Source organism: Seriola dumerili, unplaced genomic scaffold (genome assembly GCF_002260705.1).
Source record: "Seriola dumerili isolate Sdu_G_001 unplaced genomic scaffold, Sdu_1.0 BDQW01002074.1, whole genome shotgun sequence".
Classification (NCBI taxonomy): domain Eukaryota; kingdom Metazoa; phylum Chordata; class Actinopteri; order Carangiformes; family Carangidae; genus Seriola; species Seriola dumerili.
Window position 1 is genome coordinate 109,011 of NW_019176329.1, and position 21,866 is coordinate 130,876.

Genomic DNA, 21,866 nt, shown 5'->3' on the forward strand with positions numbered 1-21,866 from the left:
CTCTGCCCCCCCCCCCCCTCTCCCACCCTCTCATCTCTCTCCCACCCACGGGCCAGTCTGCAGCAGCGAGCTCCTCTCCACTTTTGCGATGCAAGCTGAGAACAGACGCGACGAGGTGTGCGCTCTGGAGATAGTGATATGCAGAACACTTGACGATAAAGACATCTGACAGCAGAGTTTATATTCTGAGGCTGTTGCCCACAGAGAGCCTTGAAATGAAATGTGTGACGTGAACGATTGAGAGAGAGAGACCGGACAGATGAAGAGAGATGGAAAGACAGCGAACAGTATGTCATCCTCTGCATCAACACCTCGCTTCACCTTGTTAACTGCGGCGACACCACACTCCTGCAGGAGCAGTGAAAGTTTCTATCATCAAACTCCTGACGCTGGTGGAAATCTGATGCTTTTTGTTTCTGGGATCAAACAGATGAAGACAAGTGTTTGGTTGCTAAGTATCCGATTGTAAACTGAAAGTATACAGTAGGTGTTGTAATTAAAAAGTTACCGAAAGATAATTAAGACAAGTAATTACAAGAGTAATCATCATGAAACCACGCAGAAGCTTAACAGATACTTCCTCTAAAACAATATTGACATGTTCATATACAATGAAGCAGCTGCTGTTTGCTGTAATCATTGCTCCTGTACATATTATTAACATGCACCTTCTAACTCGCGCTGAAGCTCCATATTTTCTTCTTCTTCTGTGTTTTATTTGAAGTGTTGATCCATAAGAAGATATGTTTGTGGTTTTTAAGAAACCAAAAACCATCTCACTGTAGTTTTACATCTCCTCTCTCAGGCTTCTCTCTGCAGCTCTAGTAACAACAGGTCAGTGAGCCAATCAGAAGAGAGGAGGCTCTGAGCCTCTCTTCTGATTGGCTGACTGTTTTCTGAGTGATCCAATAAAAATAAAGCAGATTTCAGGTAAAAACACTCAGAGAAACCAAATCCTGCAAGGTTTGGATGGTGGGTCCAGGTGGGCGGGGCTTGGTGACTGCTTTGTTGTGACATCACAAAGTTCCAGAAGTCCTGACGGCTGGTTTTAAGGCTCAGTTTCTGAATACAGGCTGTGTGCATTTCTCTGTGGACTGAGGCTTTGATACTTTCACAGTATTAATATAGAAGCTAGACCTGATCTATAATCACACTACACATGGACAGAGACCTTTACACTGGAGGAGCTTTAAATGGAAAACAAGTTCTCCCTCTGTGTGTGAAGTTAATGAGGCTTCAGCAGTGTGCACTTTATTGTTTTGACACACTCTTTAAAAAATTGTGAACCTGGCCTTTAAATATGGAAACCCCTGTTTATATAGTATTTAGCATTTTTACACAGCTGTGCAAAACAGACTTGACCACTTCAGATAATCATTATAAATTAAACAGGGTGAACTGGCAGTCAGCCTTTCTGCTGGAACCAGCTCCCAACAGACTGTAACTGTAAAAACTGCTCTGTTCTCCACGGCCTTCGTTTCATCTTTTAATGTTGCACTTTAATTAGATATTACCTGTTTTATAATCTGTGTTTTATACTGTTTTCTTTTTGTGCTATACAAATAAATGTGCTTTGTCTCGGTGCAGCTGTCTTTAAAAACAACATAACAACACCAGCCCAGAGATACATGTCCATCTTACAGTGGCACAAATCTTTCTTTCTCTTCTTTACCTTCAGTTCATGTCATTGTGTAAACTGATGACAGGTCGGTGTCTGCTTCGCCTCTTCTTGGGCAACAGACGCCGCGGACAACTCGCACAACACACTGGTGAGATGATGAAGAATATGCTTCAGTAGCTGCTGGTGCTCTGGCAGCAAACAGGGGACCTGCTGAAGAGCTGGCAGACTGGTCGACTGTGAAACGACCAGCAGAGACTCACAAAGACACGAGCGGGATTATGGGAAATCCTCCAGCTTCACAAATGTTGTTTGTAAAATAAAGTCATTTGGGAGTTTTTTTTTTTTTTTTTGGTTTTTATCTTGGTGTATTTTTCTGATTTCCACAGGTAATTCTCATCGTAGACCATTGATCCACTGACTTTTGGATTACTGCAGAAAATAAACTCTGTGACAAACAACAGTTTCTGATACTGACACGGTTTGTTCAGCAATCAGTTGTGTTACAGGCTATAAACCAACTTCACCACGGTCACATGACTTCAACATCACCGCCACTAAACTTCAACTTGTAGTTAGATTTAGTTCTGACCTCTTTAACACAAGCTTTTCCTCTTGTGAAGTCAGTAATAGTTTACAGACACGTGAGTATTTAAATACGAGGCTGTAAAAGTTTCATTCAGACACTCATTCAGTCAGCAACCGGACTTTTTAAAACTTCGACTCCCAGTTGGCCGGACCCTTTACTGCATGTCTCTCCCCCACTCTCTCTCCTGTATTTCCGGTCTCTCTCTCCACCTTTCCCTCTTGCGCCTGAGGTATTTACTGACGACTTCAGACGAGGGAACAGGAAGTGCTAAAATGCTAACTGACTTCCAGGTTTCCAGGTACCTTCAGTTTTCTCTCTGGGCTCAGCAACAGTTGATTTTCCCCTCCGGACACAGTGGCGTCACTTTGACTAACGCTCGTTCACACTTCTCCTTCTCTATAGGCACCTGTCACTCTGACAACACGCCGGCTGCAATTAACCGCCTCTTGATAGATGACAGTTTGATGAGGCATGTGATTGGTTGTCTGCTTCAGCTCCGGCTCTATAATTAGGTTGATGGTTAGGAGGATGTGGGCTTTCTTATCTTTCTTATGCACCGCAGTGTTCAGCCGGTGTCTTTAACAAAGACCCATCAGCTTCTAGGACAAGAAGGAGTCACTGCTCCACCCCCCCCACCCCCCCTGTCCACAGTCATCTCTCCTCACAATCTATCAAACACAGAAATACAGTGTGAGAGACAGACAGAGAGATGAGAGTCAAAGGTCAAAACCAGAGGTGGCGTTTTAACACTGTGCTGTTAGCTTAGCTACACAGAGCTGTCAGTCAGACCATACAGGAAATGGCAGCACAGGCCTGGGGGGGGTGGGGGTGGGGGCGGGGCAGATCAGATAGCACACTGTCATGTACTGCATGTATACACTAACACTGACAGACTCAGTGTCCATAAGAAAGGTTGAGTTTGAGGTACTGTCACAAGAGCTTCAGGTCCATCACAGCCCTTCATGTCCTCTGACAGCGACTGTGGAGGAGCGACACAGATATTAATATCCTGGCGTCCTGGAGATGAAACATGATTGTTTTTCTTGAGAGGCCATTGAGCTCAATATTTTTTATTTCTTGTTTTATGCTGTGTTTTAATATGAGGTGTGTTTGTACGATCTTGCCAAGTCTCTTGTAAATGAGATTTTTCTTTTTTTTTTTTTTATCTCAGTGGGACTTCCTGGTAAAAAATAAAGGAAATAATAATAATGAAAATGCCCATGTAAGAAAAAAACACTGCTGCAGGAAATCGTGCGGAATCATAATGTAAAAACTAAATATAGAAAATACATTCTTTATGTTTTTTTTCTTCAATTCATTTGTATGATTTGGGTGTGACTTAATATTTCAATTAGGGATCGATAAAGCATGACTACAGTGTTTTGTAATTCAAAGAACAAGAGCTGTGCGTCTCTGCCTGAAGAAAAACACTGACTATTAGTGGGACTTTTTTTTGTTTATACTAAACGACAGATGAGAAGATCAATACCATTCTCTTCTCTGTACATTAAATATGAAGCTATGAAATTCACCACTTCCTTGAGAATTTTCACATTAAAAGTTTTGTAGCTTTTAATGTGAAAGAAATCACGCTCACTCTACTTTGTGTCTCCTTTATTTAATGTGTGACTGAGTCTGAACATTTCAATGAAAACATTTCCTAGTGTCACTTTTCTGTCCTCCAGCTTTCATTGGATATTACTCTCTCTCTCTCTCTCTCTCTCTCTCCTCCTCTGAGCTGTACACTGTAAAAAGCTTCAGATGTATTTCTAAAGTAATTATTAAAAAATAGCCATCATCATCATCATCATCATCATCATTAGGTCTGGACACACTTTGCCATTTTTACAACAATAAATATTTAATGAGCCTATTTTAGCTGTGACGGCTGCGTCTGCTGAAATAAAAGACAAACTAATTGGAGGAAGAGGAAAGAAAGACGGAGACAGTCTTTAAGACGAGACACTGACTCTCTCCTGGAGACGAAGTTTAAATGAATCTCAGCCGGATTTACACCAAACGACTTCTCAAGCGACTTCAGAGAAATTTCCAATGAAAGGCTGAAACCATGAGAGCCGCAGCGATCCCGTCACCTCCATCGCCTGGTGTGAGGTGAGCGACCGCGCTGTTTCAACCCCTACCGTTGTTGTATCAGAAATCTGGTTTTCTTTCATGTAATTGGCTGAAAATAACACGGATGGTTCCTTACTAAACTTTTTGCAAATGTAATTAATTATCACTATTTTCACAGAATTTTGGGTGTTTTATTCAAATTTGCAGCATCTGTGGTTTTCACTCCTCTACTATGGTTTCAAAAGAGTATCGTGACTAAACTTTGACATTTACTTGTCTGTGATAATCCCTCAACATATGTTCCTCTGATTGTAACTTTAGTCAAAATGATTCGAAATTTAGTTTTTTTCTAACTCAAAAACAAGTTATATTTTTTATGTAAATGAGGTTCATTGACCATAAAACTCCAAAATAAAGTGTAAAAGTCGCAGAAATGAGCTGGAATGAAGTTGAAAAGGTGTGATGCAATTATTGGGTAATATCTTTATACTATTCTAATTTTATACCAGGAGCACAAAAGTTGCACGGTCGACGGAAAGACAATACTAGGGTAAAGTCAGGGAACGTTTTGCAGCAGCATCAGCAGCTTTACATTTCTGAAACATACTTTGGTGGCTGAGCTGTGGACGTCCACGTACGTCTCTGTCTCTAAAAACTCTCACTTGAGAAGAGCAGAATCTCAAGAGGGGAAGAGTCTTCAGACCGAAACCAACATGAAGACAGATGCATTCTGAAGTCACTGCTACGACATGTTGCGAAGCTTTATCCTTAAACCGCCCGACCGACCACACAGCAATTATCTCCAGACGCTCCAGTCTGGACGGAGGCGGCCAAAGGAAGAACCCCCACTAAACCACAGAATCAGCTGAGCGCATCTTTCATTTTCTCTTAATCATCAATATTTGAGTGAGGGTTTGAGGCGAGCTGTTTTATTTTTATTTTTTATTTTTTCTGATGCCACATCATAAAGAGCATAGCAGAGTATCTCCAGACATTTTCTTCGGACTGATTTTCACTCATGTTTTATGGATTCAGTAACGTTTTGATTTTCCTTTTCTTAGTTCTTCAAATCACCAGGATTTATCTTGACTTTGGTCTTTCTGCTTCTCTGTATCAGTTTTATTTAAATGTTGTTAAATGACTCCAGGAGGAAATTTGCTTCAACATTAGTCTCTTTTAATTAATGTCAGTTTAGCTCTCCTCTTCTTTTTTTTTTTACTTTATCTCTGAGTGTCTGTTTCTCTTTCGCCATCTGCCCTCCTGCTGCAGATTTCACTCAGATTACAGGATCACATTTATTTTCTGGGCTCTCTTCGCCCTGGTTAAAACCTCATGATGCACATTTTATTTTTCCAAAACATCACAAAAGCAACTTCCAGGCTCCATGAATAAAATTAAATTACATAACCCATGTAGGGTTCCTGCAAATCAAAATAAAGTCTTTTTAAGAGCTCAATAAATGAACAATGTGGAAGTGATTTCTTTTACTCAGACTTTTATTATTGCGTTCCTGTAAACGAAGATTTAAAAAAGAGGCAGAGTAGAAAATTCAGTCCACGGAAGTTCAACAGCACAGAGTCGACATAAATAGATGTCGACTACAGCAATAAAAGATGTGAAGCACCACACCATTCATTTTGCATGTTGGTAGAAATAAGTATTATTTCCTATTCCTGCTAAACATTTTCTAAATCCTACGACTAAATTTAATATACTGTTTTTTTTTAGTGTTTTGTAGAGCAGACTGTAGAATGACTTTTTTGTTTTCGGAGTAGAAATGATCTCACTATCGACCTGCGGACCGTCGACTGTAGTTTTATGCCAAACTATTAGGTCAGCGCCCCCTAGTGTGTTGGCATGACCACACATTAAAAATAAAACCGTGTCTGTGAACAAAGCGACAACAGCGAGGAAAGACTGACATGAAACCACAGCATCATTATTATTGGCTTGTTGGATTTGTTTTTTTCTCCCAGTCTTAAACACACTATCTGCAAATTTAATACCTACAACAAATTTACCGTAAATATACATTTTAAGACATTTTCATTTTAATTTTAATTAGATTTTATTTTAATTTCAGATTTTTTTAAAGACCCACGGGAACTCTTCTGTGTCATCAGGCCTTTCCTGTGTGATGATGTGCATCTGCATGAACGCTCAGCTACATGTGAATGTGAGCCTGTGTATCTGTGAGGCAGAGTGAGGGCCGTGTTCCCATCATGCACTGCTGCCTTCTCTACAGCGTGCTACACTGAGCTCTTCGTGTTTCCTGGGTTTAACTCGGCTCTCCGTGAGCTTTTACCACCATTTTCTGAGACTTGTTTGACTGGATTATAATAAAGTGTAAGAGGTTGAAAGTTCATGAAAACACACTGTGAGTTTCAGCTCTGAACTCTGTGTGTGTGTGTGTGTGTGTGTGTGTGTGTGTGTGTGTGTGTGTGTGTGTGTGTGTGTTTTCTCATTTCTCCTCCACAGCTGCAGAAAATGTCACTGCATCGTAAAACTGAAGGAGCTGGATGAGGACGAATTCCCCGCCTGCTGCATATCTGTCCTGTCACCCCTCCCTCTGTTTCTACTTTCTCTCGTCTCGGCTTCACACACACACACACACACACACACACACACACACACACACACACACACTTGTCTGCACATTTCACAGCGAAGAAATGTCTCCCTCTGTGTTTATCCCTGTCTTCACATCCCTCCATCATTGTTTGGTTGTCACCGCTCCCTCTCCTCCTCCTCCCTTCCTCTTCACACTTTTATCCCCCCTCCATGCGTACACACACACACACACACACACACACACAAACACACACACACACACACACAATATTATCTACTTTGACATCAGCATGTAAGAGACAACGAGGGGGGGGGGGGGGGATTAGAGAATGAGAAAAACAAAGGAACGAAGAGGCAGAAGCAGAAAACGAAAAGATGGGCTGAGAGAGAGGGAAAACCGGAGCGAGAGAGATAGAGAGAGAAAGAAGGAGAAAACAATAGAAGGACTAATAATCATGATGAGGACAGAGCGGCAGAGACGTAGAGGAGCCTCGTGTAATAACTTTCTCCATTTCCCTGATTTTATTCTTGCAAACTCAGCTTTTGTCTTTTTCTTATTCAGGTTTTCTCTGTGTCACTCGTCCTTTATCTGCCTCTCTTTTCCTCATCATACCATCACAGTAGAGCAGAGGATTGTCACAGGAGGTCGACGGTGTAAACGACTCAGAATGAAATAAAACACATTACACAACTGTTACACTACAGAGTGCTGTGTCAGAGCTTCAGCCATGCTAACGGCTCTGTCAGGCTACACTGGTGCTTTGACTAAATGCTAACAGCGGCATGCTAACATCAAATCATGACAATACTAATGTGCTGATGAGCAGGTGTAATGTTTACCATGTTCACCCTCTTAGTTTAGCTTGTTAGCATGCTAATATGTTGAGATATGTCTAATATGTCGAGTGATGGACGGAGTGTTCATGATTGGATAAGATATAACTGAATGATTGAACTTCCACCGGCCTCAAAGATCCGACCAATTATTTAGTCTTAAACTATTCTCAGTTGCTGGTTGTTCTCTGTGCGGATCAAGACAGTAGATAGTCCGACAGTTTAGGTACTTTTCTTTGTCTTTGGCTATAATTTCAGTCTGTAGATCAGATCTGATTCTAGAGTCCGACGACGACACCAAACAACGAAAACATTTTTTTTTTTTATTCCAAATGTTTGTTTTAATAAGATTTTCCTAAATATAAATATAAAGAACAATTAAAAACCTAAAAGAAAAACTAAATAACTTCACCGCTGCCACAGTGATGTGTGTGTGACGCCTCTGACTGTGTTCGGTTCAGCGTAAACAAATAAAGGCGTCATAACGAGGGTTCGTCTTAACGACAGGATCTCTGCATAAAAGGGTTTAATTATTTCTGCCCTCAGTGTTTCTGTCTCTCTGCTGCTCCTCTGTCAGTTCTCTCTTCTTCCCTCTTATATATTTACTCCCTCTCCCTCACCACTGCCCTCTCATGGTCAATTTTTCATTCATTCACTTCACCAACACGTCTTCCTGTCTCATATTCTTTTCTTTATTCTATATCTTAGACTCTATAGACACTATCTTTGGGTTGCTCTCGTACACTGCATGATTCGCCATAGACGTCGTCGTGTCCGATTGGTAGCTCGCACGGCGTGACAGTACCATGGAATCATAGTCCGGGTGCGTGCGGTCTCTAGCGAGATTAGGGTTTCGCCGGCGGCCCCTGTCTCGTTGACCGCGATCCACTTTGAGGCATAGTGCACAAACCGGTCGTGGTCAGGTAGCACGCGCGTCATGTGCAAGTAGTAGGTTGGCGGGCAGTGCATGCGTTGCCGGGATAAGTCGGATCAAGAGTACTGCTAACCACTGCCTCACGTGTTGAATGATATAGATAGTGGATGGCAAGGACGGGTCAACCGACTCATGTAGAGGTCACTTTGGGGGCAGGTGTATCAGCTGGCGCGTTCGACGTTGCTGGCGAAACGAGATCCATCGAGTATAGAGTCTGAGCCGACATAGGGGAGACACGTGTCCTAGCCTTGATGGAGGCAGATATGCGTTTGCCGTGGCCAGAGTTCTGTTAGTTCTGCAGCACGTCGTCAGTGTATCAGAGCGCTCGCGTGTGTCACGCAGGTCACGTACGTTCATTGGGCAGTTAATATCGTCGTGCGCGGGGCAGGACTGGTCGGGAGCGCCGCCCCTGATAATAATCGGCATTCAGTAGGTGGCGATGTCCTCTTCTGACAGAGATGCATACACTCATGCGGAGTTTGAGTAGGCTAATCTGATCGCTCTCACATCCAGCAAAGTGTAAATTTCCTGAGGCAGTCTGCAAAGAGCATACACACAATACACTGGAGAGAGAGAGAGAGAGAGAGAGAGAGAGAGAGAGAGAGAGAGAGAGAGAGAGAGAGAGAGAGAGAGAGAGAGGTTGAGTGTGTTCATCACAAAAGGACACAGAGTCAGAGACGTCTCCTCATTGACAGCCTGCATCACCACGGCAGAGGACACACATGTATCGCACATGTTCGCGTGCATCTGTGTGTGTGTGTGTGTGTGTGTGTGTGTGTGTTAGAGAGAGAGAGAGTGAGTGTGGGTGTCACTCGGCCTTTTCTGCTCCGCTGCATTTGTCACCTCTCCAGGCTTTGGTGCTGCCGAACATCCATTAGAGAGAATTCAACATGTCAACGTGAGTTTGTTCTCCAGGGCTCATCCATGTGTCACTGCACCATGCACACACTATAGATGGACTTTATCATTCTTTACCATCCACCCCTCTATCTATCTATCTATCTATCTATCTATCTATCTATCTATCTATCTATCTATCTATCTATCTATCTATCTATCTATCTATCTATCTATCTATCTATCTTTTCATCTGCGCACACAAAGCACGAGCGTTTCTTGTCGCTGGATTTACAGCAGCTTCACGAGGACATTTGCTTTTTCAGCGACAAAACTGAGTCACTAATGGGACGTCTGTCAGGAGGGAAATGGAAAATCTGTCATGCAGAACCTGACAAAGACAGTTTTGTCTTTCATCTATTCAACTCTGGCAGGGAGCAAAGACAAAAGTCTGTTAACTCTGAATAAAGGCACAGAGTGACAGCGCTGGCAGGACATGAGGAAGATGAGTGATGAAAATAACCGTCGGAGCAGAGACAGTAGACGAAGGATAGTGACGGATTTAGATTTCAACAAGGTTTAAATCACAGAATCCCCGTCCCACTATACATTCACATACAGAAGGAAAACTAATAAAACATATACTGTGACAGAGACGGTGAGCAGACAGACGTCATTAAAGGAAGATAAGAGGTGATGGATGGACAGAGGAGGTGCGGAGAATGATGAAAGTCTATGAGAGAAACAGGCGGGAGAGAATAACAGTGTCAACCTCCACAGACGAACAATGTGACTGTGAGCTATAAAGATCTTGTTCATATAATGTTTGTTATTGCTGTAACATTTTCAGCTCAAGCTCCAAAGTCAATAAATATCATCTGAACTGAAAACAGCATCCAACACGCTGCAGGACACAGAGCGGCGCAGTAATGTGTGTTTATAGAAAAATAAAAAAGACCTTTCGTTGTTAGTTCATCGTTAGTGAGTGTTTATTACTACCAGTTTAGAAAAGCAAAATATAAGTGTATAACAAGGACATGGCACCTCGTCTGGCAAATAAAACTTAAAATGTCAGAGTCTTTAATCAAATATTGTAAATGTAAATAAATCCAAACCAATGGTCTTAAAGGAAACTAAACTTCCTCATCTTTCTCTTTTTTTTTTTTACTGACGACAGACTCAATCCTCCCAACATCCTGAGGTACATCTTCAACCACCCTGTCTGTGACACACACACACACACACATACACACACACACACACACACACACACACACACACACACACACACACACCTTTTTGTCCCCAGTTGACTGGTCAATAGTCTCAAATTTCCAAACGAGAGAGCACAGAGGTAACACAGCGGATATCAGCATGAACATCTGAAACGCACGCCTCAAGCTAATGTGAGATACTTCACATATCTGAGGAGAAACTGGAAGTTAAAGGAATCAGTGTTTTTGTCTGTTACTGCAAAATGTTTCACTACAACCGTCTCTGCGTCTGAATCTTGGCACATGAGCTGCGGGTGTGTGAGAGCGTCGCAGCTGTCGTCCCCGCAAACATAAGTGAACATCTTTAAGACGCAGCAACCTGCTGCTGAGGATCTCATCAATGTGAACTGAGTCAAACATTAAAGGAGAAACGACACCTGCAAGAACCAATGGAAAGCTGAAATCAGGAAGTGCAACAATAAGAAGCTGAGAATGACTGGACTGAAAATAAGAACTTCAGTTTTACTTCGATTTAACTGAAGAAAATTTGGAGACATCCAGCTGCTAACCTCGAGCAGACACTGGTGGTTAAATTTGAGAGTTGTCGGATGAACTGCCCTGAGGGGAGAATATGTAATGAAAATAATGAATATAATGAAAATAAGATGGGTCCAGGGGTTGACCCCTGAGGCACACCACAGGTAAAAGGAGCACAGGTTCAAGTCTTCAACTGAGACAAAAAACTTCTGGTTTTTGTTTCCAAACTTTCCGAGACTACAGCAGGACACGACACAGCTGCAGGCGTCTGGCGGCTTTGCCTTTGTGCACGACGAACCAAAGTGAACAATAAAAAATAAAAAATCTGCAGTGACACTTCAAAGTATAATATTCTGAGTTCTTACCACGTAGAGCTGCTTCCACAGTAAGGCCCATTCCTGCAGCGTCGATGTCACCTCGGTGACGATGGGGTCCTCGAGAGGCACCACAGTCTCATGCGGCCTGTAGGAACACACAGAACCAAAACATTTAAAAACACACAACAACCGATCGGAGCGTCTCACACAGAAGCTCCGACACCGACAGGAGCACCACGACGGGTCTGTTTTACCCGTCTGCACAGCGGCTTCAGCTCGCCGTTTCTCCCCTGTATCAGTGTGTGTGTGTGTGTGTGTGTGTGTGTATGTAACTACATGTTATGACATCGGTCCCTGCGGTTCTGTGTGTCCTTTTGTTAGCAGGTTTAAAAACACCTGCTGAGACCTGCTGATGTTAGTGTGAAAACACTATTAGAAGCAGCTGGTTTGGAAAATGCCACTTCAATCGTTGTGATGTCGGTAAAGTCACTTCTTTTGGGCTTAAAGAGCAACTTTACTTTACAAAGTACAAGTACAAGTACGGAATTTAATTGCAGTACTTTTACTTTTAACAGAGTAAATTCTCATACTATATTTCTGAATTCATGTGGATGGGAAACTGGTCTCAGGTGATATAATGTTCACCTGTAAAAAAATAACTGACGTGACAAGACTCCCTGACGTTTCCAACCTGAGTGACCTCCTGCAGCAGCTGAGGGGGCGGAGCCTCAGTTCACCTCGCTCCGTTGTTTTCTACCTTCTTTGCACATAATTTTGACCATCGCGGGGATGTTCACTAAAAACTGAAAGCTGAGTCACTGTCTCAGCCCCGGAGTCATGAATATTAGAGCGACTCTGTCTCACACACACTTCTTTATCCTCCCTCTCCTCCCATGCTGTCGTTCTTCTCTTCCCACCCTGACTCTCTCTCTCTCTCTCTCTCTCTCTCTTTCTGTCTCATAACTGATTAATTAATAAAAGCCTGTGTGCTAGATTAGCTGATCTCCCAGCTGAGCTGTAGCTGGCGGCCGCCTGGTGATTTCACCCACATTAGTTACACTTGTATCTCAGACGCTTCTCCTCCTCTTCTCTTCTCTTCTATTTTTCACTCAATCTAATCTCTCCCTCCTTTTTTTCCCCCTCCCTCGTTCTGCTTCCCTGCCTTGAATCGTTCCTCCAAGTTTTTTCTTCTCTCGCTCTGGCACATTTCCATCATTCCTCTTCTTCTCCTCTCCCGAGCGCTCGTCCTTCTCCTCCTTCTCTCCCTTCATCCTCCACCTGCACTCACCTTGCCCTCGTCTCGTCTCTCTGGCGCCACTTTAGCTCCATCCTAATATTTCTCTCTCTCTCTCTTCTCATGTATGTCCCTCTGTTATTCTTTATGCAAGTATTTTATTTTTAAACGCACTTCCTGTCGGAAGAGTGATTTCTGGGGACTTCTCCTTTTGTCTGTGCCTCACAAAATATTTAAAGGCTACAGAGGCGTTTAATATTCTGTCTCTTGGCTACTTTAACTTTGTTTCACTACAAATCCAGATTTAATTTACTATTTTGTGGACATTACAGACAACCCTTTCCATTATTGTACCAGTATACAGACTCCTAATGGATTTAATTATCTTAAAGACAGCTCTAAGAAGCAGTTTGTCTTCAGCTTTTACACCATGAATGTTCGATGGGACAGTGTGAGGAATAAATTCTTCTTTATCTCCTAAACTACTGACGAGATTGATTCAGGCATCAATCTTTTATTTGCACACTGTTTAAAGAGGATGAGTCGAACTGATTCACAAACAGAACAGGATGTAAATATCAGTCGGAGTCTGCGGCTCGTTAAAAGGTCTCAGCATGACGACTCAAACAGCAGCTGTGATGGCGGCACTGAATCTGATGTCGGGACAAAGTCGTGTGTTATCTGTTGCTCCGGGCTTCGCTCTGAATTTCCCCCCACGTGTGATGTCTATCATAATATATAAAAAGTATTTCTTATTTATTTAGTAAAGTGCCTCTTACATTTTTCTGATAATAGTTTTGTACTTTTATGTTGGAAACAATTCGAGGGAATAAACATTAAACACTAACACTACTAACATGCCTGTAGATAAGATGTTACGCAACCACACACACACACACACACACACACACACACACACACACACACACACACTCTCGGACTCTGGTGTCAGAGTTGAGTACCATCAAACTCCATATGCTGACATTAACCTGAGGGTCAAACACGGGGCCGTGGTCATTTGACCACATTGATCCTAATGGGAACTGACGGTCACAACACTGCACTGTGTTAAACACACACATTTACACACACGTTAACACACACGTGGTGATTCTAAACATTCTGAACATTTCTCCTTCCTCTGTAAACTGGGTGTAGAAGTATTTCTTTTTATTTTCTGCTGTCACAGGTGAACTTGTTAAAGGTGTGTTCACCTGGAGTGTGGCCATAAATCTCATTTCCTTTCCTCATTACTGCACCTGTGTGTTTTTGAAAATGCCTGCCATCATCCACGTGTTTGTACAGTAACTGCATCCTCTTCTCCGAGTGTGTGTGTGTGAGTGTGTGTGTGTGTCTCACTGTGAGTGTGAATGCAGAGGTGTATTTGTCTCTATGGGTGTGTTCCTGAAGTGCGGGGGTTGTTGTTGTGATGTTTGTAAATATCAGCTCTTACAGTGGATTCATCCTGCAGAGAAGCAGCTGACAGAGTTTTCAGAGCGACTCCACGCGCTGTTGAACCTGGAGGCTGCAGCACGTCGATGTGCGGCTGTAGGTCGACGTGATAATGTTTTCAGGACAGGAAGTAGAAAGAGAGGTTTTACTTCCATAAATAAATATTTTCGTTTTAGAAAACTGTTTTTCTGATGCTGGGATAGGCTCCAGCCCCCCCGCGACCCTACTAGAGGATAAGCGGTAGAAAATGAATGAATGAATGAATGAATGAATGAAACACTTTGTAATCTCTGATTTTGATAAGTGCTATGTAAAAATCTTTTTTATTATTATTATTATTATTATTATTATATTAGTATACTGTGTATTGATCCTCAAGGACCCACCATCCCTCTGTGATCTGATCAGTCAGTTGGAGCGAACGCTGAGAGCTCCAGAAATAAAACACACGCAGCGTCGTCTGGAGATGAAGCTCAAGGCACAAACTGTTGATCGATAAGTTACACAGAAACAAACATTTCTCGTGGATTATTTTCTAACATGAACGGCACATTTCTACCTCACGACTGTCACAACACGAGAAAACAGTTATCTTCCTGTCTGAGATGATTAGAAACCTTCAGTGTCTGGTGACCTTCAAATGCTTTAATGTGTAACTCAAACCGGTCGCCCTCAGTCACCAAACACCACAGCCTTGTTGTCAGTCTGAATACCTGCTGACGTCTCGGCTCTAATGTGGATCTAATAATCACCTTTTAATCAGGTGTTTCCACACAAACACACACACACACACACACACACACACACACAGACACACACTCCAGACCCACTTGTTATTCGTCATCATGCACCAGCCTCCTTGATTCAGTAAAACACACTGAGAGTCTCCACTCGGAGCTCTGTCGCTCGTTGCCCTGGAGGTCTACTTAAAACACTAGATTCACTAATTCCAATTAATTTACTCTCTGCCTTTAATTAAAAAACTCTTACGCAAATCAAGACACGCTATGTAACTCTGATTAATCAGAAGTTAAGGAAAAAAAGAAAAAAGGTTTTCCAATCATTATGCAAATGTATTAAAATATGTACTCTCGAACTTGGAAGGGAATCAGGAACAAGGAGGTTCATACCTTATTTAGAGAGAATGGGTCTCAAAAAAAAAAAAAAAGTCTCAACACAAAACGAGATTTCATTAAAATTACCCCTTAAATGGCTTTAAATGCAAGAAGACGAAGAAGAAGCCTCTCGGCGCTGTGGCGTCATCCCAGACAGACGAGAGACGTTCAGATCAGCGCTGCAGCGACTTAAAGATCCTGATAAACAACTTTCACAACACCAGGCACTTTGAGGAGTTTTCCACAGCTTCACATCGGTGAGAAAAGACGGGAGAAAAATGACCATGAACACGTTGTGATTGGCGGCTGCTGAGGCCTGTGAGGTGAAACTGATATGATGATAAATTCTTTCAAGGTAAAAACAAAAAGGAGGGAAATGAGCGATAAAAGGATCAAGCTGAAGAGGCCATGTTTATCTTAGAGATCGGGACAAGCAGTCAAATAATATCTGTGTGACGAAGACGCTTTGTCTCAGTCACTTATTTTATTTAATCAGCGCGGTTAGCTGTGGCTGCCTTTAGCTTTAGTCATTTGTATCAGTGTTACTCACCGACATGATGATGTTGGTCCTGTAACATGTTCAACATCATGTCGTCCATCAAAATTAAACTTGGACATGATGTGATGCTGAAACAAGCCATGACCTTGAGACTTTTAGGGGAATCTGTTGAGCAGCTTCACCTATCTTTAATTTGGTGAAAGTTTTGCTTTTGCTACATAGCTAACGTTAGCATTAGCAGTTGTTTACTGTCCTGCCTTCCTGCCAAGAGCTTCAGCCATCCTTGTGTTTACACGGGCAGACGTTATGATCCGTCCTCTGAGCAGCGACTTCTTCAGGGCAGACTGGAGGCTACAGTGACTCGGTATCGGAAAGTGACTAGACAGGCTGACTGGAGCGACCAGACGGGGGCTAGCTGGTTAGCATGCTAACTTCAGAAGATAAAAAGACGTGACAGAAATAGAAGCAAAACAAGAGCGTTGTTTTCCACATCTGCAGACAGCTGTTGGTGAGTAAAGGAATGAAGTTTGATGCTGAACTCACATAGTTCAGTACATAATTCTAGACTGCTAAGTAAACAGCCGCTAATGCTAACGTTAGCTATGTAGCAAAAGCAAAAACTTACAAATAGCTCCTTAAAAGTCGAATTACTTCTTCACCAAAATCTCTCACATTTAACGGCTTAAATATATTATACAGTATCAAGTCTTCTGTCTTAAAAGGTGGATTTAACTTCACACACACAAACACACACACACACTTCATCTTGATTTAAAACAGGTGATATTACTGTGTGTGATACAGGTAAGACAGGATATGAAAGGAAACGGGGTAAAACAAAAACAAAAAAGAGAAAGATAGTGGAGATATGAATGTTCTGTCGAACAGAGTGTGGAGGTCGTGAACTCACCCTCGGTTGGTGACGATGGCTTTCTTCAAGTGTATGTAGTTGGCTGGAAAAACTCCCTGGAGAGACAGAGACAGAAAAAAAGCCCAGTTCAGACAGGATCAAACCTTCCTCTCTATAACTCTGAAGATCGACTGTCGGCACCACTGTACTATACTGCGTGATATTCTCACATACGGTTTGTCTGAGGCTCGTTTGCTCTGGTCCGATTCAGTTGGGGAGTTTGTGAACTTGTAGGTTCGGTTTGTTTTCACAAGGAGAAAAATTCAAGTGAACCAAAATGCATCATTACAAACAAGGTGAGAAGGTTCACTCCTCTGATTGGTCAGATTGTCTGGAGCAGGAAAGTAAACACAGGAAAAAGGTTGCGGGAACCGTCGAGCTCAAACAAAACGGAAAACGAACGAACGAGTTCAGGTGTGAAATCACCCTGAAACACTTCCCATCATGCATTGTATATTATACACAGTGACCAGTCCGTCCTTTCTGCTCTTTCTCCTGATGATAACACAACACGAACCTGCACAAGTGGCAGAACATGGATGGATAACCAAACCTGGTGGCACCACAGGCTTTTTGCCTCATGATAGGATGCTAATGGAAAAGTCAGGATTCAGTCTCTTTGTATCCAAACTGTCAATCCATCCACTACCTGTCGAGATATTTCAGTCTGGAGTGAATGACCTGCTAACCTTGTCATCCCTAGAGTCATTCTGCGAAGGAGGCTAACAAGTCGGTAAAGTAACAGTAAACTGTCTTCACACACCACTGCTCCCCGCCCGGTAACACTCACAGACAGAACAAGCAGAAGCATGTGTGAGTATGAAGCCCAGCGCCCTGTGCAGCGCTGCTACAAACATGTGCTGCGTCCCAGAGGTGCGCTGTTCAATAATTCATGGAAGACACTGTGAAGGTTATAATGGAAGCTGCTAGCATGCTCGACATGCCGCTTCATTTGCTTTAATATCACTGGATCTCTTTTAACTATAACCGCTCACTCTTCAGCAGATGTACAGAAACACGATCTGAACGTATTATGACTTCTTATATTTCTCCTCCCAATTTAATCAAAACAAACTGTGAAACGTTTCTTTTATCTTGATTTCTTGGTAATTAGAGTTATAAATAGCAGAGGGAAAAGCTGTCAGTAGTTCGGTATGGTACCAATTAGCTGCAGTGTCGCACAGGAGATTCAGCAGCCACATTTTCTACAAACATACCGTTTATAACTTCACTTTATCAGCACCATGGTCTCTGCACTCAACGGTCACTGCAGAGCAGACATTTTGATCCCTTGAACATTTGTCACTCTTAAATATATCAACTCTCAGTTTCTCATTAGATTCAAAGATACTGGCAGCGCTCCTACATTCAGACAAGTTCATTTTCCCTTTAAACGTCCCATATTTTACACTTTTACACTGTACCAGCTCAAAAAGCTTGACTCATCAACTACTTTAAGGAATTTAAACATCCCATATTTTACACTTCTCTGGTGTTTAAAGTGTTGATCCATAAGAAGATATATTTGTGGTTTTAAGAACCAAAAACCATCTAAGTGTAGTTTTACATCTCCTCTCTCAGGCTTCTCTCTGGAGCTCTAGTAACAACAGGTCGGTGAGCCAATCAGAAGAGAGGAGGCTCTGAGCCTCTCTTCTGATTGGCTGACTGTTTTCTGAGCGATCCAATAAAAATATAGCAGATTTCAGGTAAAAACACTCAGAGAAACCAAATCCTGCAAAGGTTTGGATGGTGGCACCAGGTGGGCGGGGCTTGGTGACTGCTTTGTTGTGACATCACAAAGTTCCAGAAGTCCTGACGGCTGGTTTTAAGGCTCAGTTTCTGAATACAGGCTGTGTGCATTTCTCTGTGGACTGAGGCTTTGATACTTTCACAGTATTAATATAGAAGCTAGACCTGATCTATAATCACACTACACATGGACACAGACCTTTACACTGGAGGAGCTTTAACGTTGCAACACAACAGATGTGAAGCACTGTTGCTTGTGTGGACCGTCCGACACCCTGTGCAGCTCTGTGGCCGCCTTTACTGTTCAAGTGTAAAACTGAGCACCACTTTTTGCAGTGGTGGTTATCTCTATTTGGAATGAAACTCTAGGCCCTTCTGCTTTATCTTTACACACTGTAAATGTTAAATACTGAATTCTCTCTCAAATGTAGAAGGTGATTAAATAAAATCTCTAAAAAAGATAATTGAAACTGTGACTGCGGAAAAAAAAAAAAAAAAGTGCAGCTGGTGCTGCAGAGGTCTGCTGAGGGAAACCTTCATACTGGAGGGATTTCATTCATATTCATATTCTACAACATGTTTCAGTGAGGAGAAGAAGAGCAGAGGCAGAGAGGAGGAAATCTATTTTAGAACTGGACATGTGTGTGTGTGTGTGTGTGTGTGTGTGTGTGTGTGTGTGCTTGGTTGTCTGTTCATGTATGAAAACATCATTGTGTACACTACTGTACCTGAATATACGTGTGTGTGTGTGTGTGTGTGTGGGTGTGTTTTCTATTCGTGAGTCAGCCTGTACACCAACGCAGACACTGTATGTACAGTATCAGCTTAGGTGCCAGGATTTCTGCCTCCGTGTGTGTGTGTGTGTGTGTGTGTGTGTGCATATGTATGTCCTATCTGTACTCTGAAAGCACGGCCCCCGGCGGTTTGGAGAGGAAGCCACCCTGTGCCATCATGCATAATAACCCAGCTGTCTTCAAGGCAGCGTTTCAGCTGCTGCTCCTGTCGACAGAGACGTTTCCAGCTCCGCTCTGCCTGTCAGACGACCTCCGAGGGTCGGACGCCGCACGATGAAACGCAGCGGCGCACCTTCCTCTGCTACTCACAATGTGAATGTATTCTCACAAAGAGAGAGACAGAAATGACAACAGTGGTGCTAAGGAGAAACAGAGTAACTGTGGTTAGCCATGCATTTGGCGTCTCAATTTTATGCAACTTTTAACTTCTTCAGAATATTGCACCAGGTTTATTTGGCAGCTGCTCACTCTTTACTTTATTTTCTTCTTTATTTAATATTTTACACACAGAGTTTATGACTGGTTTCTGCATCGCTGAGGATTAAACTCGACAGTATGTGAAGTAGCTCCACATTATATCATTATACAACAACAATATAACAATACACTGCTCACAGCTGTTTTCCTGCATAATAAATAAGGAGTATTTCCACCCTGTTGTAAAGGTAGTTTTACTTCTTCCTCCTACAGTCGGGTCAATGTGAGTCTATAGAGACAGGATTTACACAGTGCTCTGTGTATTTTACATCCAACTTTGGTTTGATTTAAAGAGTTTAACCCAGATCTTCATGTTATTAAAGTCGGAGGAATTGAGCTCATTTGAAACAGCTACTTGTTTAATATTGGATTTATTAAGAAAGAGAAAGTAGATCAGGAGTAAAGATCCCGCTGACACCTGATCTGAATAATGTGCTTTTAAGACACAAAGGACTATTTGACTTTGTCAAAGCAGGAAAAGTGGAAGTAATAACACTGATGATGGCTTCTTTTCATTTAGGTGAGCTACTTCCTGTTCTCTGGTGTTGTGCATGCTCGCTGTTGCCAGGTCTGGTAGAAATTTGACAACAGCTTCATAATATATCACAAATCAGTAAAACTCTTTATAATCCAGTGGAAATAAAAATTATCACATCATCATCCTCGGCTTCTGTCCCCCTGCCAGACGCCTAGATTCACCGGTCTGGACAACAGACACAGTTCACGGTCATATGACTCATTTATTACAGATCCCACGACACGAGATTTTAATACAAACGAGTTCAAGTTTTATAATAAACTTATAAAAATGAGTGTGTGACACCAGAGACACAGGAGGAGCCACGATTACACACAGTTACACAACAAACAGAACTGAACTGGGTCTTCCCCATTCTGATGTGACGGTAAGTAAATATATAAAAGACATCAGATGTAGACCAGGTAGTACACACACACACACACACACACACACACACACACACACACACACACACACACACACACACACAAACAGCGTACATCCTGTCCCTGCCTTGTTAGCTGCGGATGTTTGTTAACAGGTCAGTGCATTCAGAACACCTCAGGCACTTCTGTGATGCTACCTGGTCCGAAGTGTGTGTGTGTGTGTGTGTGTGTGTGTGTGTGTGTGTGTGTGTGTGTGTGTGTGTGTGTGTGTGTGATGGGCAGGAGGTCGTCATAGCGTTGTGTTATTCCTAATTTAGCCAACGTTGTGGAAACACTGGTTCACTTAAACAGGTCGTCTTGTTACAGAGAAAGAGACAAAAATAAACTCATGTATAGACAGAGACTGAGTGAGTGAGAGAGAGAGAGAGAGAGAGACAGAGACAGAGACAGAGAGAGAGACAGAGACAGAGAGAGAGAGAGAGAGAGAGAGAGAGAGAGCAAAAAGCATAATAATGATACAGAGGCAGAAATATGAGTGAACAGGGAGAAAACAAAAGAGGAACAAGGCGGCAGAGAAACTGTCATCCACCTTCGAATGATCCACTCTCCCTCTCTGCACCGGTCGGCTGCAGATACTCTGCGTCACCTTGTTTTGACCTGTGCTTTAAAAACCCCTCAGACGCCAATCACTGTGACACAACAAAGACTCACAGGAAAGAAATGAAAATAAAAAAACCCCCACAGGAAACAAAGACGCTGAGTTATTAGAGAAAGAGAAATGTACAGCAGAGAATCAGAGACAGAAAAAAACAGATAGAGAGGGAGACAGTGGAAGATGATTATAATAGAGAGACACATAATTACACAGCCCTCTCTCTCTTCCTCTCCAGCCCATAACTCCCAACAGATGTTTACTGTTTACCAAAGACACATAACAGCCAATTGTTTGCTCCCCACAATTGTCCAGGAGACAAATCCAAGCAAATACAAATAATGGTTTATTATCCACCTAAATACCCCGACCACTGCCGTGTGATAGGCTCTATTGTTCATACAGCGTGTGTGTGTGTGTGTGTGTGTGTGTGTGTAAATGTGTGTCGGTTTATTCAGACAATACTGGCTCATATTCACATTTATACATCATGTTATATCCAAACTGTGTAAGATGAAAGCTTCAAGAACTCCAAGTGTTGATCCATGAGAAGA

At 42.4% G+C, this 21,866-nt stretch overlaps 1 protein-coding gene across 1 annotated transcript in view; it reads right to left on the reverse strand.

Moving 5' to 3' along the window:
* dock3 (dedicator of cytokinesis 3) overlaps positions 1 to 21,866 on the reverse strand; it is a 112,234-nt gene that overhangs the window by 67,323 nt on the left and 23,045 nt on the right. The window contains exons 4-5 of the mRNA XM_022768986.1: positions 16,735 to 16,790; positions 11,573 to 11,669 (exon numbers count right to left, since the gene is read on the reverse strand). Of these exons, the coding sequence (XP_022624707.1) occupies positions 11,573 to 11,669; positions 16,735 to 16,790 (153 nt within the window). The remainder of the gene's footprint in view (positions 1 to 11,572; positions 11,670 to 16,734; positions 16,791 to 21,866) is intronic.